This window comes from Dipodomys ordii, unplaced genomic scaffold, assembly GCF_000151885.1.
Source record: "Dipodomys ordii isolate 6190 unplaced genomic scaffold, Dord_2.0 Scaffold15, whole genome shotgun sequence".
In the NCBI taxonomy this organism is placed as follows: domain Eukaryota; kingdom Metazoa; phylum Chordata; class Mammalia; order Rodentia; family Heteromyidae; genus Dipodomys; species Dipodomys ordii.
Genome location: NW_012267231.1, coordinates 11667151 through 11685975, shown reverse-complemented (window position 1 = coordinate 11685975; position 18825 = coordinate 11667151). Strand labels below are relative to the sequence as shown.

Below are 18825 nucleotides of genomic sequence, written 5' to 3'. Positions count from 1 at the left end.
TGACCATGACAGAAAGCTGTTTAACACACTCAGTACCAACACCCAAACATGCCTGGGTCAGGCAACTTCTCCCTGAACAGATCTTAAAGGGCTGAGAAGGAGCACCTTCCTTCAAGAGAAATTTTCTTCTGGTCCTCTTCCTACATCAAGTTGAGTCGTCAGCTGACTCATCCTGACTCTGAGACTGCCTGGGAGGAAGCGGAATTCCAGGGGTGCGGTCACATGACCGACCTCACCTTGCACATTCATTCCACAACTGACTTGCTTCTATGGTCAGAAATACAAGGCTGTAACCATCACACCAGTATTCATAGAACTATACTCCTAACAGTGGTACATGTTTGTCTTGAGACAAACACAACTTACTGAAGGAGTAATCCAGAAAGGAAAAGCCTAAAAGGAAGCTCTTAAATCTTCCTATTGCTCTTAACTGAAGCAGCAGCAACTCAAACCAAGTGGCTAAGAGGGCCACAAGTGAGCCCGAAGGGTTATAAAGCAGCCTCTGGCAGTATCAGATGCAACCAAGACAAGAAAACAAAAACAAAAACAAAAACCAACAACAACAAAAGAACACTTCTGCTCACCCCTAAGAAAGAATAATAGGACCTGGATTTGCTTGAGATAATTTCTTTAAAAAAAATAAAAAAGCAAATCCATGAAACAACAGTTTTCAAGACAGTGACTATCAGGTTATGAAAGACAGTGGTGACTAAGCCTGGAAACAAACAAAGTTAGCTCTGCAGCTGTAACCAGTCTTTACAAGAGTTTCTAGCCTAATGCTGATGGTTCATGCCTGTAATCCTGGCTACTCAGGAAGCTGAGGTCTGTGGATCACAGTTCAAAGCTAGCCCAGATGGAAAAGTCCATGAGAATCTTATCTCCATGTAATTGCAAAAAGAAGCCAAAAGTGGAGGTGTGGTTCAAACGGTAGAGTACCAGCCTTGAGCGAAAAGGCCAAATGAGAGGATGAGGTAATGAGTTCAAGTCCCAGAGCCAGGAGCAAAAGGAGACAGAGACAGGGTCTGGAATGTAGCTTAGTAGGTAGAGTGCTTACCTAGCACTCTGAAGCCCTGGATTCGAGTATCACATAAACAAAAATAAACAAATAAAACTATTTAAGAAAAGAAGAGACAGAGACAAAGAGTTTCTAGTCTGTGGCTCTTGGTAGCCATTCCTTAAAGAGATGGAGCTCAGAGTCTAAGCATCTTTGAGAATGAATAGGGTACCACTCAGAAGAGGGCAGTATTGCCCAGAGAAAAGAAAGGATGACATCTGGCAACGTTGACAATGCCCCCTCTCTTCTGCTCAGTGTACATGGAGAAAACACCTAAAACCAATGAAAGAGCCACCCATGAGGATTGTAGAATGCCTTCCATATAATCAGAAACAGACACTGTTTCCAGCGGACAGAGTAAAAAAAAATGTCAAAATGTGCAGGGCTTTAGGTAAGAGTATACAACATAACCTTAAACCCTGTAGTGGAAATAATTGGCCTTAGTCTGCCTTGACCTGTCTCCAGGTCACTGAATAAATCTCAGAGGGAAGATCCAAAGGATCGAATTGCTTCTAGGTACCTTAACTATATCCCCAAATGACACTCAAGAATATTTATAGGAATATAAAAATACCAAGCTGTCAACAAGAGGGGGAAAAATCAGTATCTGAAATAACAACAAAGATTAATGCGCACCCAAGGTGCAAGAAAAAAAACACAAGCCATGATGAGGAGAATAATCAGTCAATCAAAATTGACTCAAACAGAGACAAATGCCAGAATTAGTAATGGAAAATAGGCTGATGCAAATATTAGAATCACAAGTAAGGACACCAAGACAGTTGCTCGTTGTATGACATACGTTTAAAAAAAATAGAGAGAGAGAAATATACAAAAAGAGAATGTTGCTAGGCACCGGTGGCTCATACTGATAATCCCAGCTACTCAGGAGATTGAGATCTAAGGACCGTGGTTCAAAGCCAGCCCAGGCAGGAAAGTCTGTGAGACTCCATTTGAGCACCAGAAAACTGAAAGTGGCACTCTGGTCAAAGTGGTAGCATGTTAACCTTGAGTGGAAGAGGTCAAGGACAGCACCCAGGCCCTGAGTTCAAGCCCGACAAGGAAAGTATCAGATACTGAAAATACTCAGGGAAGGCTAAAAAAGTAGAATAGGTATGATGGTAGGAAAAAAAAAAGAACTTAAAGCTATAGCAATAGCAATCTAAAATGAAGTGTAATTTTGTGTTTCTCTACATATAGAAAAAAATGGAAAGAATATCAACAAGCTGTAGAAAAATGTTGAGCACCCTATAAATAGGTGTAATTGAAGTCTTGGAAGAGAAAAGATACAAAGGATGCCAAAAACAATGTCGGAAAAGAATGACTGAAGTTTGCTAAATTAATGTAAAGTACAACCCCACAAATCTAAAAGGTTTCAAGAAAATCATATATGAGAAATACACAGAAAACAATCTCAAGGCACCAAATTCTTCAAGTCTAATCATAAAAGGGAAAAACTTAAAAGAATCCACAGAGAGGAATGAAACACAGACACACAGAATGAACTTGGATTAAGGTAGGTGTGACTATAGACTTCTCATGGAGAACAGTGAAAGAAGACAGTGTCGCAATGTCTTTATTATGTAGTTTGTGTGTGTGTGTGTGTGCGCGCGCACACGCGCACACGCACCATTCCAGTATGGGGGCTTGAACTCAGGGCCTTGCAATCTCCTTTAGCTTTTCACTCAAAGCTCTACCACTTGAGCCACACCTCCACTTCCAGCTTTCTGTTGGTTAACTGGAGATAAGAGTCTCCAATAATGCCCCTTAGCTGGCTTCAAAACGTAGTTCTCAGATCTTAGCCTTGTGAGTAGCTAGGATGACAGGCAAGTACTCCCAACCCTTACCCCACCACCCAGCAGAAATATCTTTAAAGTACTGAAAAGTAATGAAAGATGATTGAAGAGCCAGGATCTTATATCACCCTCCCCCCCTCCCAAAAAAAAGCAAAAGGCAGAATTTTCAGAATGGCAGACCTCTGCTAAATAAAACAGCTTGATAAAATGGCTTTTATTTTTTAAAATGAAGAAACATTCACTCAGGAAAATCCACGGCAGCATGGTAACGTCAGGGAGTTGAAGACCATTGGCATCGTGCGACACACTTCTCCCTTCTCATTTTACAACATCTCTATTGTGGTGCTCAGCACTCGGTGGTTTTGCTTGAGACAGACGAAGCCCTTACTCCTCCAGACATTGAAGTCTAAAGTCATTGGTTTTACGCTGGGAAGGGCGGCCTAACATGTTTCTCATTCACCCAGCTCCATTTCTGAGAGTTCTATTCCAGCCAGCTCTGATGTGGAGGGCTGATGCTCCCATTCCCCACCGAAGCTGTCCTCAGAGGGAGAGAGTTGTTCTAGAGGCCCCAACCTGTTCCCTGGGAACGTACAGGACCCATGCTGGAAAGGAAGAATCCAGGAGCATCACCCCAGTGACAGCTTACACCCTGCATGTGGCAGACAGCTCTGCCAGACCCCAGTGCTGTGCACCAGTACAGATATTCCAACCAGGAGAAAAGGAAGAAAGTAAAGATGAAGTGCTTCCCGGCAGGTGACATTACTTCCACACAAACTGTGGAGACGTCTGGGCCTCAGGGTATTGTTGAAAACAGCAGAGATCTTAACAGACAACAATTAAGAGGTTGCTCTTAGCTTTAGGGTTCTAATAGCAAGACATAACAGAGCAGAATAACAGAATTGTAACAGAAAGGGGAGTGGGGGAACAGACAAGTAATAAAAGGTGCTCCTGGAATCACAGCCAACCCTGAGCACTAGAAGATCTAGGCACAGGCACTAAGCTATACTCACGCAGGAACAATCAGAGAATAATAATGAGGTAGGCTTGAAACCATCCCCTAAGTTACCAACAGAGACAGCAACCAAGATCGGAAGCCTCACTCACACAAGGGCTAAAGCACCACCACTGATCAAAAGTGGCAATTTAATAAATAACTCCACCCCACGAGCAATTCCTAAGAAGAGAAGGCTTCCAATAAAAATCACTTCATTTCTAGTAGTCTGGAAGTCCATATGTGATAAGGCTACAAGATCCCAGGAGGGACTGGAAATACTTAAGCCACTGAGCTCTAGCTGAACATGGAACAGAATGCAAAGACCATAAACCAAGCTGGCCCTAGTATCTAAGGCCTGTAATCCTAGCTACTCAGGAGATCGAGATCTGAGGATCACAGTTCAAAGCCAGCCAGAGCAGGAGATTCTTGTCTACACGAGTCTTGTAGACTTTTGTCTACAAGAAACTACTTTGAAAAAGCTGGAAGTAGAGCTATGGCTCAAGTGGTAGAGTGCTAGCCTTGAGCAAAAGAAGCTCAGGGACAGCAATTCAGACCCTGAGTTCCAGCTTCAGGACTGGCAAGAAAAAAAAGGAAGTTAGACAGAAAGGGATGGAATTAGAAAAAAAAAAAAAGTACGATTTAAACCCAAAGTAAGCAAAAGAATGGCAATACTTCTGATCAAAGTGGAAATCAATGTTCTAGAAAACAAAAATCCTGTATGCTCTGATTTGACAGGTCTTGAGTTTGGGCCTGGCTTCAGTATTTTAAGATGCTCTTCAGGCAATCCTAATAACACCATGCTTGTTAACTGCTGGGTTCTATTTCCTGAAGGATCTTTTCAAACCATGACATTCTAGGAAACGGCTCTTTCCATCTGTAATGGGTCCTCATGTGGAATTAATGAGTAGAACCACCAGCTCTACATGAGCACAGGTTTGCCTTATAACAAGATCTGGAAGTTTCTGTGGATCTGGATGTCAATTAAGGATGGATGAAATGCATGCATACAGATGAACAGAAATCTCAGCAGTGGAGATGTCTTAAGATCTATTCCAGATCTCAGAAAAGGAGAGGTTGAGAGAGAGAAGGAGTGGGAAGACAGGAAGGGAGCCATCTGCCACTTCCGGCCAATTTGTCATGGACTGGTGTTATTACCTGTAGTTCGTTTTTGTTGTTAGTCATGGGGCTTGAACTCAAGGCCTGGGCCCTTTTTTTTTTCTTTTCATGTGAGGCTAGCGTTCTACCCCTTTGAGGAGCCACAGAACCACTTCTGGTTTTCTGGTGGTCAATTGAAGATAAGAGTCTCATGGTCTTTCCTGCCTGGGCTGGCTTTGAACTACAATCCTCAGATATCAGGCTCCTGAGTAGCTAGGATTAGAGGCTTGAGCCACCAACACTCAGCTGTCTGCAGTTTTAATTATCCCACTTTGAGATAGAAATCTACAGATTTCTCTTAGTGAATCTGCTGGTACTAATAAAAAAACGAATGACAATGATTATGATACCAGTACTAGGGCTTGAACTCAAGACCTAGGTGCTGTATCTCAGCTTTATCGCCCTATTACTTGACCTGCACCTTTACTTTTAGCTGTTCCTGGTTAATTGAATGCATGTCTCACAGTCTTTTCTGCCCATGCTGACTTCAAACCATGACTCTCAGCTCTCTGCCTCCTGAGAAGCTGGGATTAAAACATGAGCCACCAGCGCCCAGCGAAACCACCATTATTTCTTACTCCAACACTTCTTAATCCACAAAGAGCTATTTTGCTCAATTCCTAAAGTGGCAATGAATAAACATAAGAGACAGATCATTTGTTATTCTATGATGAACTGAATTGAATATTCAAATTAGGTCTAGTCTCTAGATTACACTTACGAACGAGTGACTGGAGTGATTTACCAAATCACACAGAAGAAGAAACAAATTACTTATACAATGAAACTTCATTATACACTTCCCATACCAAAAAAAATCATTAAAGAACTGAGCTGCCCCATGGGCTCTGATCTAGCTTTGTTGTAGACTGATTCAGCCCAAGTAAGAGAGGACCATGGTGAAGATGAGTGAAAGTTCTTCACCCTAAAAGATGTAGGTACGTGGGGAAAGGTCACCCACCAAGGAGCAAGAGGTGAGGTCGTAACTTGGCACTTTTTGCATGGGTAATTAGTCTCTCTTGGAGATGACAGTTATAATTTCTGCACAAAATTTGTTCTCCACCTCCTTTATGCATTTCAATTCACTTTGGGGGTGGGGGTGGGGAGTAGGAACCGTTAACTAAAGTAATAGCTTTGACTTCGGCGCAGCAATTAAGAATGTCTGCTTCCTTCCTCCTACATCTGTTCTGGGACAAGAATTTCTGTCTGGAGATACAGTCATCGCTAGAGAGTGATGATGTCGCACCCCTCTGTACAGTGGCTGTGGATTTGAGGGAGATGAAGCCTAGCTAAGCTACACGTACAGGTAAAGCACCACGGTTACCTGATTGATTTGAGGAAAGCTATGTTGATCAGAGTCGGGCCAGAAGATTACACAGATGCTTTTCCAGAATGGAATGGGCCCACAGGTCATCTCTATGCATGGCTCTGGTCATCATCAAGCATGCAAATACATAACTTTTCATGTCTCTGGAGACGATGGCATTTGCCATTGACTAAAGATTACAGGCTGGGCCTGGAGTTCTCTTATCTGTGCTAAGAACAGTACAAGGTTTTTGAAGGAAGAGAGATGTACTTTAGTCATTTCTCTTCTTTTCCACAATGTTCAGCCTTTCCCAGCTCACATGACAAGAGCTGCCTCTGAGATAAATGACATCCCGCGTGACCTTGAATTGGGAGAGGACCTGGCTTTCACATTACTCTACATGATGGATAGTCCCAGAAAGGAAACGGAAACAGATACATCCATAATTCAGCAGTGAGTTGAGAGCAGATAATAAATAACTGGGAAAGTTGTTGGTTATTTTTGTGGGTTTTTTCTTTGAACATAATGATTGGCCAGGAGCTGGTGACTCATGCCTGTCATCCTAGCTACCCAGGAGGCTGAGATCTGAGAATCGTGGTTTCAAGCTAGCCCTGGGCAGGAAACTTCATGAGGCTCTTATCTCCAGTTACTCACTAAAAAGCCAGAAGTGGTGCTGTGGATTAAATGGCAGAGTGCTAGCCTTGAACACAAAAACTCAAGGACACCATCCAGGCCTTAGAACTGGCACAAAAACAGAACAACAACAACAAAAATTTTATAATAGGAAAAACTAATTCGATAAATTAATTAGAGACCAGATGCTGGTGGCTCATGTTTGTAATTCTGGCTACTTAGGAGACTAAGATTTGAGGATCACGGTTCAAAGCCAGACTAGGTAAAAGAGTCCATGAGACGCTTATGTCCATGTAACTAGCAAAAAGCTAAAAGTGGAGGTGTGGTTCAAGTGGTAGAGTGCCAGCCTTGAGGAAAAAAAAAAAAGAAAGTGAGAGGCCCAGAGTTCAAGCACCAGTACTAGTCTAGGACTTTTGGCAGCTACACAGGCATAGAGTAGTCGAGTCCTGATTGAAAAGACAAAGCTGAATCTACGCAGATCAGGCCTTTGAGAGTTAATAAGGTACAACTCAGGAAGAGGGGAGAAGAAAAAAAAGCATCAATCTGACACATGCTTATGAGCAGCACATGTGGGGATTGTGGAATAGCTTACAGGTGACCAGAAATGGACAGTTTCTAATAGTCATAAGTGAAAATAGTCAAACTGTATGGGGCTTTAGGTAGCGTATTCAAGATAACTTTAACCTTGTATCCAGCAATTTGGAATAATGGACCCTGAAGTCTGCCTCTGTTTGTCTCCAGATCACTTAAATTTCAAAGGATGCCAGGACCAGGCAGAAAAATCCTAGAGAATTTTATTTCTAGTTAACCAGCAAAAAGTCAAAAGTGGAGATATGGCTCAAGTGGTAGAGTGCCAGCATTGAGTGCAAAAGCCAAGCAAGTGCGCAGGACCCTTAAGTTCAAGCACAGGAAGAGGGGAAGAAAAACAAATTAAAGGATGCCCACTAGCTTTGCTACTTCGGTGTAATGTAAGTCCTCCCATTTAATCTGCTTACTGGCAAACATAACAGCAGTGGGACATTTTAGTACATTTCCTGATGTTCGACCTCAGGGTTGCAGTTAGACTACCTGTATTGGAAGGCAGTCAAGTACATGTTGGCATCGATAGTTAGGGCAATGGAATCTGAAAAGATGGATCCTCCACTGGGAACTCTGGGAAGGAGGCCACGATGCTGTAGGAACAGTTTCACAGTTACACCACATCCTAACCATCCTTACAGTGGGTCCCTCCGCAATGTAACTCCGTGTGGCAGAGAAGACAGAAGGAAAGTCAGTAATACTAGAAGGAACTCGAGGTGCAAGACAGCTTGGTACAAGGACCAGAGACCAGCAGAGAACGGAGATAACCGTGAGAGCAACATCCAGAGGAGAAAAACAGGAGGCTTGATGTCCACGAAATATTAAAACACGTCATTCAGATGCAGAAATGGATGAACAGACATGGGTGAGGACCAGTGATCAGATTGGCTGCTTGTGCCATTTTAAAAGAGGAGGAGTAGAGTCTTCTGGGGTTTCAAATTAAACAAGTTTAATTGACTCAGCAGTTGGAGTACCGCATATCTACCTGTAAATCCTATTTGAGCACTCCCCCTGGTCCTTCCCTCACCATCCACAGGAAGGAAGCCCGGACAGGTGCACAGGTCGGTGCTGCCTTTCACATGTCAAAGGCCAGGCGTGGTATAAAGGGGAAAGCTCAAGAGGCGGAGACTAACCAGCTGAGGAAGGGAAGCAAGCAGCGATGAGGGAGGAGAGCATATTCCCAACCAGCGATCTATGTGTAACCAGGCACCAGTGGCTCACCCATGCCATCCCAGCTGTTCAGGAGAGGCTGAGATCTGCAGATCCAAGTTCAAAGACAGCCTGGGAAAGGAAAGTCCATGAGATTTCTTATCTCCAATGGACCACCAAAAAGCTAGAAGCAGAGCTGGGGCTCAAGTGGCTGAGTGCCAGTCTTGAGTGGAATAAAAAGCTCAAGGACAGTGCATAGGGCCCTGAGTTCAAGCCCGAGGAGTGGCAAAATAAAACACACAACAAAACAAAACAGAGAAAACCCCTTGCAGGTCTTCATGTAATAATCCACTGAGATCTGATGAGCAGACATGCTGGCTACCATGAACAAAATAGCTACATTTGAAGAAAAGAAATGTGTGCAAAGTAACCCTATTTTTTCTGAGAAATTTGCTTTTAAAGCAGAACATGCCACAACAGAAGATGGTGTCCTAATTTAGCATCTTTTACCAGGAGGAACTGTTCTCAGGCAGTGACTGTTTGCCAACTGAGAACCAATAAGTTGCTGGATTTTGTCAATCAGAGAGTATCTAGTACTCAATGAGAGACAGGAAGGCATGTTCTGAGTTCTTTCATGGCTGCCCAAGGTCTGTGGTGGGTCTCTGAAGTCATGAAGGCAAAGAGGAACATGCTGGTGAATGCCCCTCATGCTTGTCTTTACAATCTTTTTCATTCAGAAAGCAAAAAGCTTGTCTCCCATTCTGACAATGACTCAGGCTAGACCAAGAGATAGGAGTCTTCAAAAGAGTTGTCTCCTGTGAAAAGTGTTTATGTTTAGGAGTATGTATGCGTGCTGCTTTACTTGGAAAATATACAACTCTGTGTGTGTGTGTGTGTGTGTGTGTGTGTGTTTGTGTGTGTGTGTGTACCAGTAGTGAGATTTGAACTCAGGCCATCTACTCTCCCTTAGCTTTTTCACTCAAAGCTGGAGTTCTATCATTTAAGCCACACCTCTAACTTCTGGCTCCTTAATAGTTAATTGGAGATTAGAGTCTCTTGGATTTGTCTGCCTGGACTGGCTTTGAACCACAATCCTTCGATCTCAGCCTCCTGGGTAGCTGGAATTACAGGCATAAAGCATGGATGATGCCTAGCTTCAGAATCTATTTTTCCGGTCAATCAAAGTTGTGATTTTTATCAAAACAACCTATAGAAAACTAGACTGGAAATAAGCAAAGATATACATATTAAATAATGTTCCAGACTATCCAGCAGCAATGGGACATACGGCTTCTTTGTAAAGGTTCTCAAAGTATTCACCAAGACTGACCACATCCTTGGCTATAACAAACCAGGCAGAATTATATTTATGCAGAGAATGTGCTCTGACCACGATGAAACCCAAACGAGAAATCAGTAACAGGAAAACAGAAAGATTCCCTGACATTTCAAAACTAAAAATGAACTTCTAAAGAACCCACAGGTTATGGAAAAAGAAGTCGTAAGGGAAATAAATGCATGCATTGAACTAAATGAAAATGAAAATGTAACATCTCAAACTGTGTGGGATGAAGTGGAAACTAGCAAAAGGACAATTTAGAGGCCCAAATGTTTATGTAATAAAAAAATAATAATAAGTTCGAATCAAGAATCTAAGTTCCACACCAAAGAGAAGAGCCAAATAAGCCCAAAGCAAGCAGAAGAAAGGAAATAATAAAGATTCAAATTTTAATGAAACTGAAACAGAAGAACAACAGAGGAAAATAATGAAAGAGGTAGTTGGTTCTTTGAGACAGTCCATGTAACCGTAGCCAGACTAATAATGAAATATGGAAGACGAAGCAAAGCTCCAATATCAGTGATAAAACTGGGATGTAGTTAGAGGTCCTGCAGACATTCAAAAGATTGTAAAGGAATCATGACCAATACTCTATGTATGCATTTGACCATTTAATATAAATGGACCAACCATGCACAGATGGCTCATGCCTGTGATCTGATGAACTCAGGAGGCTGAGATCTGAGGATCGCAGTTCAAAACTAGCCCAGGAAGGAAAGTCTGTGAGACTCTTACCTCCAATAAACTACCAAAGCACAAAACAAAAACAAATAACAGAAGCGGCGCTGTGGCTCAAGTGGTAGAGTACTAGCCTTGAACAAGAGAAGCTCAGGGGCAGTGCTCAGGCCCTGAGTTTAAGCCCCCAAGACTGGCACAAAAAGAATAATAACTATAATATAAATAATATAATATAATATATGGCCCAATTTCTATGCAAATTATTATAACGTAACTTAATAGGAAGCTGATCATTTTAATAAATGTATTAAGGCCAGGCACTAGTGGATCATGCCTAGAATCCTAGCTACTCAGGAGGCTAAGTTCTGATAATTGAGCCTCAGCCAGCCTGAGCAGACAAAACTAAAAGATCCTTATCTCTCTAATCAACCAGCAAAAAGGCAGAAGTGGAGGTGTGGCTCATGTGGTAGAGCACCAGGTTTGAATGGAAAAGCTAAAGGACAGTACAAGGCTGTGTTCTAACCCCAGGACTCCCCCTCAAAAAAAAATAGGAAAGGAAAGAGAAAATTTATTAAAGTAATAAATTTGTTTTTTAAAAAAAGGTAAAACAGAAAGAATTTCCCGGCCCAGAGTATACTACAGAATTTTATCAAATATTTGAAGATATAACACAAACTTTTGATATTCCCAAAATCAGAATATGGGGGAACACTATATGAAGGAACATAAAGGAATATTATAGGAAGCTAGCATTACGTGACATACAAAAAGAAAGAGAAAAACAAACACAAAACCTCTAGAGCACTGTCCTTCATGAAAAGCAATGAAAAAATTCTTAACAAAATATTAGTAAATAGAATTCAACCACACATAACTATTTTTTAAAGCATATTATTAACCAGTATGACCAAGTAGACCTTATTCTGGAGGCACCATACTCATTCAGTATTGGAAAATCCATCAATATAATCCCCAATATTAACGAGCTAAAGAAAAAAAATAGGTATGACCATGTCAGCTTCCTCAGTGAATATGTATATTGGTAAAATTCAATAGTCATCCACAACTTAAAGTCTCTTATAAACATAGGAATTGAGAAAGCATTTTGTATATTACCCAAATTGAGTGATATAATTATATTATTAATAGATTACTCAATTGAGTACTATGCAGATTTCTCCACTTATAGCCAATTAATCTGGAAGTGGAGCTGTGACTCAAGTGTTAAAGCACTAGCCTTGAGCAAAAAAAAAAAAAAAAACGCTCAGGGTTAGCACCCAAGCCCTGAGTTCAAGCCCCAGGACAGGCACAAAAAATAAAATACATCTCATCAAAGCATGCTTTCTATTGAGGTAACATCCGGTACTTACTGCCAATATCTGGTCTCAGCTTCTTGTCATATTCTCTTAGCAGCTTGTTCAAAATAAGAGTCACATCCGTGTCTTGGGATTTAGGAGCCAAAACCCACTTTTGGTTTGACGAAGAATCTTCATATTCATCCTCTTCCATCTTTCTGGATCTGTGGTTATGACATAGAAGATAATGCACAAATCACATCAATAGCCCCAAGAACATTCCTTAACAAAGTTTGGTCACTCACACCTCTAATCTTTGCTACTCAGGAGGCAAAGATCTGAGGATCATGGTTTGAAGCCAGCTCAGGCAGGAAAGTCCGTGAGACTCTTATCTCCAGTTAATCACAGAAAAAGCCAGAAGTAGAGCTGTGGCTTAAGTGGTAGAACAATAGCTAGCCCTTGAGCTAGGAAGGAAGGAAGGAAGGAAGGAAGGGAAGGAGGGAGGGAGGAAGGGAAGGAGGGAGGGAGGGAGGGAAGAAAGGGAAAGGATTTGTCAGGTGCTGGTGGTTCTCGCCTATAATCCTACTCAGAAGGGTGTTATCTGAGGATGGAAGTTCAAAACTAGCCCAGAGAGAAAAGTTCATCAGACTCATGTCTAATTAACCAACAAAAAGCTGCAAGTGGAGGTGTGGCTCAAGTGGTGGAAAAGCTAAGGAACAGCAAGCTAGGCCCAGAGAGTTCAAGCCACAGCACTGGCACAAAAAGAAAAACCGTTCTAGCGTGTCGACCACATGGCGGGTTCTTGGTAAGTGCTAACAACGAAGGTGTAGGCATTTTTCACTTTGCTCCTTGCCGGGCAGGCCCCTGACCCCACACACTGACGGATCATAGATCCTGTCGTCCATGAATGGACAGAGCTCAGATGACAAGAAAGCTTTCCCAGTGAATAGGCCATCACAGCCACACAGCTAGTGCAAGCTGGGAAAACATTTTCTGCCTGAAAGCTCACAAGAATTGACTTCCAAGTGGACTGCTGCTGTCCCCCAGGAAGCTCATAAAACAAACAAACCATCTCCTTTCTCGTCCATCACTGTGTACATCTTGACTTCTTTCTGCACAGAGAGAAGAGAAAACCAAATGGCAATTGCATGGGAGGAGGATTGATTTTGACTGCCTATGAGTTCTCATTTCTGTTCAGATTCCCAGACAAGAACCAAAATACCCATACCATGTCAGGGCACTTGAATTCTAGGATATTCGTGTCCTGAAGTTAATGATTAGAATTGTCTAAATCTGCCTGGTGCCAATGGTTCATTCCCTGTAATCCTAGCTAATCAGGAGGCTGAGATCTGAGGATGGTGGTTCGAAGCCAGGGGTCAGGAAAGCCTGAGTCTCATAAGAGTCTTATCTCCAATTAACCACCTAAAATCTGGAAGTGGAACTGTGGCTCAACTGGCAGAGCACTAACCTAGAGCACAAAAGCTCAGGCCCTGAACTCACATACATGTGCACACACACACACACACACACACACACACACACACACAAGAATTGCCTAAATCTTCTATAATGAACATGAAATTATTTAACAGCACAAACAATATATAGTCCTTCATGGAGCTGTACACAATTCTTCATATGTGTATGTGTGTATGCATCATATATTACATATACGAGGGGCTGGGAAGGTAGCTCAGTGGTAGAGCACTTGCCTAGCATGCATGAGGCCCTGGGTTTGATTCCTCAGCACCACATAAGCAAAAAGAAAAAAGCTGGAAGTGGCGCTGTGGCTCAAGTGGTAGAGTGCTAGCCTTGAGCTGAAGAGCCGAGGGACAGCGCCCAGGCCCAGAGTTCAGGCCCCACAACCGGCAAAAAAAAAAAAAAAAATTACATATACGAGTCTTTTATGAGTATTAACAAGTACGGCATAGTCTAGAGCAGAGGTCACACAAACTGGGCCAAAATAGTCTTTCCTTTTTCAGTGTCATCTTGTTCCAGAACTTTAGCAGATGCTAACCCTCCAGATGCTCAAATCTCTCATATAAAATGATATAGGATCCTGTCAAGTGCTGTTGGCTCACACTTGCAGTCCTAGATCAAGGTTCACAGCTTGTCCTGGCCTACAAAACTGAGAGACTCTTATCTCCAATGAACCAGGGGGAAAAAAGCCAGAAGTGGAGCTGTGGCTCCTGAGGTAGAGCACGCACCTTGAGAGGAAAAGGCTAAGAAGAGAGTGAAGTCCTGAGTTCAAACCCAAGTACAGGCACAAAATTAAATGTAAATGAGTAACTAAAATGGCACCGTGTTTGCATATAACACTTGCAGATGCTATAAATAATCTCTAGATGGCTTGCACCTAATTTGATGCAAATGCTACACAAATAGTTGTTATATATAGTTGTCTAGGGAAAAGTGATAACAATGGCTTGTACATGCTCAGCCTAGACCATTTTTCACCCTATTTTAACTCCACAGCTGTGTACATCTGCCATTGTACTTCCCATGTATATGAAAGACACATGGACAGTAAGATTTTGACAACATATGCCTGGCAGAGTGACTTCAGTGCTGAAGAATTTCTTAGGTTGATTTTATTGTTTCTTTCTCTCTTTTCTTCTTTTTTTTAAAATTGCTTTTTGCCAGGACTGAGACTTAAACTCCGGGCCTATAATCCTTATGTTAGAGATGGTATCTCTCAGATACAGTTTTTCTGCACCATCTTCTGGATCTCAGTCTCCTGGGGAGCTAGGATTATTGGCATTAGGCACCAGCACCAGGCTTAATTCTATCTCTTAAATACTTCAGATATTTTCTACTCATTTTAGAGAAGTAGAAAACAGTGGTTCATTGGCTATCCGAGGTCTATCCGCCTATATCGATTATGCATGGCCTGTGGATGATGTCATAAATATGCAAATAGCCCTTGGGCCAGAAAAAAAATGTTTCCCTAAGACTGAAGAGCAAAATAAATCATCCCCAGAAACTATAAATTGCTGTGGCTTTTTATTAATACTGAACATTTACCATCAATCAAGACTTAAAACATTCGGGGCATATACTTGCTAAGTGCTATCTAGACTGCTATATCTCAATTGCTGTTTGTATAACTGATTTTTTTTTTTACAAATGGCATTAGGGAATTTTAAATGCTACATTAGAATATTTGATGTTATCAGGAGCAAGATCACAAGTGTTCATTTTTGTCATCTTTCAAAAGCAAAACAAAATCAAGAGTCATTTGATGCACTGGCTAGCTATTTAAGAGCCACTAGCTACAAAATCATCAGCCATCTGTTTGTCTGTCCTTCCTTCTCTTCCCTTTTTCTCCAGTTCTCCTCTCCCAACCCACAGCTACAAAACCAGATCATAACCTCTAGCTCTTGTTTCCTTCCACTCATCATTTTCTATATATATAGCCTGACTTTTTTGTTGTTGTTGTTCTGATATAGGAGTTTGAACTCAGAGCCTGGACACTGTCCCTTAGCTTTTTCTCTCAAGGCTGAGGATCTATCACTTGAGACACAGCTCCTACTTTTAGCTTCCCGGTGGTTCCTTGGAGATAAGTGGATCTCATCGACTTTCCTATCCAGGCTGGCTTCAAACTGGGATCCTCAGATCGCAGCCTCCTGAGTAGCTAGGATGACAGGCCTGAGCCAGGAGCGCCTGGCTCACAACCTGAGTTTCTAAAAATTACCAGTGAACTGACTGTGATTATAATGAGCCTCATTCTCCCTCTAGAGGTGGAACGAGGGATTTCCTGAAATTGCATAAGCTCCTTTTCTGAGCGGCCAGGGCAAGTGCCACCTAAAGGAAGAAAACAAACTCCATTCTCTCTGGCTCCTTCAGTAGATCCAGCTGGAGCTCCAGCTCTGCACCTGATGGATATGGACTACAGGTGTGTGTGTGGGGGGGGTCTGAGATGCCCTTGGCCCCTCCCACCGGAAAGTCCAAGCAGACACTTGAGTTGCTGGGGCCAGACCCACCATTAAACCCCACAGGGAAATCTGTGCTCTGTGGAAAACCAAAAACTTACCCCAGGGGACCCACTAGACGGTGGAGAAAAAAAACAGAACATTTCTTTGCTTCTAAATTCTAAGTGGGTTCTATATAATCTTTACGAGCAGGCTGTTGCTTTGATTGCAGGATCCCAAGCAACATCACTGCAATTAGCTTTTTTCTTTAAAAAAAAAAAAAAAGATAGATCAGCAATGTATTGTCATTGTCAGGCAACCGTTCCAACCTTCAGACATTAATTTTCATGTTTTATATTTTCTCTTCATTCCGAAGGACAGGGACAAAGTCGGAAGTATTTTTAAACATGAAAAAGGGATCGGTTTAGCATCATCAAGGCGTGTCTTGGAAGTTCAGGTGAGAATGAGTTCATTTCACTGGGTTGTAAGTTCAACTCCTTGGGTGTCAGGATAGGGAAGGGTCTCCACCCAAGCTTCTCAGGGGCAGAGCCATAAAATACAGTTGCTAGAACCATTTTGAAAGCCAGCTGACAGCAGGTAGCTCATTGTTTTACATGCCTGGGTAATAAAACAAAACAAACAACGCCCCCTCCCCCCAAAAAAAACATTCCCAGAGCACACCTTCACAGGAGAGATACCCAACAATAAAATTAAGTGTTACATTTTCATTTTCTTTTCTTCTTCCAAATGATATGCGATTGTGATCACCAAAAATAAAATAAAATTGGGAAGCCAGGGAGAGAACATATTAAAATCAGAAGTCTATTTTGCCTTGGCCAAAAGGAAGGATTAAAAAATGTCATGAGATACTCTGGATATTTCAGTATTCCCAGGGAACCTGATGGCTTCCAGTCAGGTACTTGAAACTACAAGTCAGATACTTCAAGTCAAACACAGATGCTCAGTGGGAAGACATCGCTCCCGCTGCGCACATAGGATATTGAGAAAGATGACCTGGTTTTTTTCCTTTTAGCATGTTAACTATCCATAGATCTGAGTGAATAATTTAGCTAACCCTGAACTACAGAGTGACAACAGTGCCAAAATTGTGACTCTAGCCTCCTGGCTGTAGCTGGTATTATTTGCCTCTAAACAGAGATAGTTTCACACAATCAACATCAAAAAGCACCTTTCCATTCCTCTTACCAACTCCCTCCTTGGACTAAAAGAAACTTCTGCCTAATTGACTTTGTGTGTGTGCGCGTGTGTGCGTGCATGTGTGCGTGTGTGTGTTTCTCTGTCTGTCTGTATTGGGGCTTGAACTCAGAGCCTGGACACTGTCCCTTTCCTTTCTTTGCTCAAGGCTGGTGCTCTACCACTTGAGCCACAACTCCGTTTCCATGGAAGAAAGTTCTGGAAGGCTCTGAGAGTGCTGCCTTCTTCACTGAGCTGTCTGTGAGTACAGGGAGTGCACCTTTCACCTTGTCACTTCGCAAAGCTCAGAGGATTGGGAAGGTTACAGGGAGGGAGGTGACCAGCACTTTGTTCAATGGTGTGAGACTTAGGGACTTGACAGGTTGCAGAATTCGTGTCTCTTCCTAGTTCCTTGGTGATTGGACACAAATATAAATGAAAACACAAGACACTGACAGTTGCTGTCCCCTGTCCTTCCCCCTCTGCCCCCCAAAATGGATGCTCCCCCATCTTCTTTTAGGTCCAGGAAATGGAGAAGTGTCCAAACCAGCAACAAGGATGTTCTGAGAGTTCTAGGGTTGGGGACTAGGAAATCTGATCTAGTCTCCAATGCCGAGAGCAGTCTGCAGGCTCTAGACAGAGCCCAGGATGGGAAAGACAGAATTAAACCATCTCAGAATCACCCATGGTGTTTATAGCAACAGGCTTTAACCCTTCCGATGCTATTTCCCTTCTATCCTCAGGAGCACTTTACATCTCTCTTGAGAGGTCGTGTGTGTGTGTGTGTGTGTGTGTGTGTGTGTGTCTTAAGCTCCTTTGGCTGGTTGATATTCTGGAAGGAAGGTTCATGGTACCGATGGTGAGATGCAATTGTTCACACTCTCAGAATCATTGATACCAGCGTGAACCTGGGCGGCATGCTTGCTTTAGGGGCCAGCTGTGCAAAAATAACTAGGTGAGAGGCAGACAGACAGACACAGGACACACAGAGACCTGGAGCCACCAGCTCCCCACTCTCCCGGACCCCCCACCCTTTCCCCTCCCCTTCAGCCCCGTTAACTCTTCTTTCTTCGGCCGGGCAGCTAGGAAAATAGGAATTCCTGCGGAGGGTCCTGGACGTTTTTAGTGACTGAGTGTCTGGAAAACGTCCATGGGTGTCTGTGCGTGTTGAGCCCTTGGGGATCTTTGGGGGTGCGGGGGGGTCAGCGGGGGTAGAAAGGAGAAAAATGAGGCCACCTGTCCTCGTACACTTTGGGGGTTCCAACACCCCCCCCCTTTAAAAGCATCCCGATCCTAAAATGGTTAGAAGAGGAGTCTCCCGGGTTCCGACTTTAGGCTAGGGAGAGCTTCCCAGGGAGGAGAGGTGCGGACTTCCCGGGCTCCTCCCGCCCGCCCGCGGTGCCGCAGCCGACCGACGGCGGGGCGCTCGCTCGGGGTGCTGGGGTGAGGGTGTGTGGCCTGGGGGATCGGGGAGGGGGGACAGGGGAGCCCCGCACACCGCGATCCCCGCCACCCTGTCCGCCAGCGCGGGGGTCCCGATGGAAGGCAGGAACCCACCCCACCCCCGGTGCCACCTCCCGCGCCACTTACCGCGCGTGCAAGCCGGAGAACAGGCAGAGGAGAATCAGCAGCTTGGGGGCCATGGCGCCCCGGAGCGCGGTGGCGGGGGGGGGGGTGTCCGCGGGCCTCGGATGGGCAGAGGCTTCCTCCGGAGAGCGAGCCCTCGCGATGAGGGGCAGGGG

At 43.4% G+C, this 18825-nt stretch overlaps 1 protein-coding gene across 1 annotated transcript in view; it reads right to left on the bottom strand.

Annotated features, from left to right (window-relative positions):
- The window catches only part of Gabrg3 (gamma-aminobutyric acid (GABA) A receptor, gamma 3), a 334093-nt gene extending 315360 nt beyond the window's left edge, over positions 1-18733 (bottom strand). Inside the window, exons 1-2 of the mRNA XM_013012024.1 lie at positions 18674-18733; positions 12054-12202 (exon numbers count right to left, since the gene is read on the bottom strand). Coding sequence (XP_012867478.1) covers positions 12054-12202; positions 18674-18726 — 202 coding nt within the window. The 5' untranslated portion in view covers positions 18727-18733. The remainder of the gene's footprint in view (positions 1-12053; positions 12203-18673) is intronic.
- Positions 18734-18825: the final 92 nt, after the last annotated feature.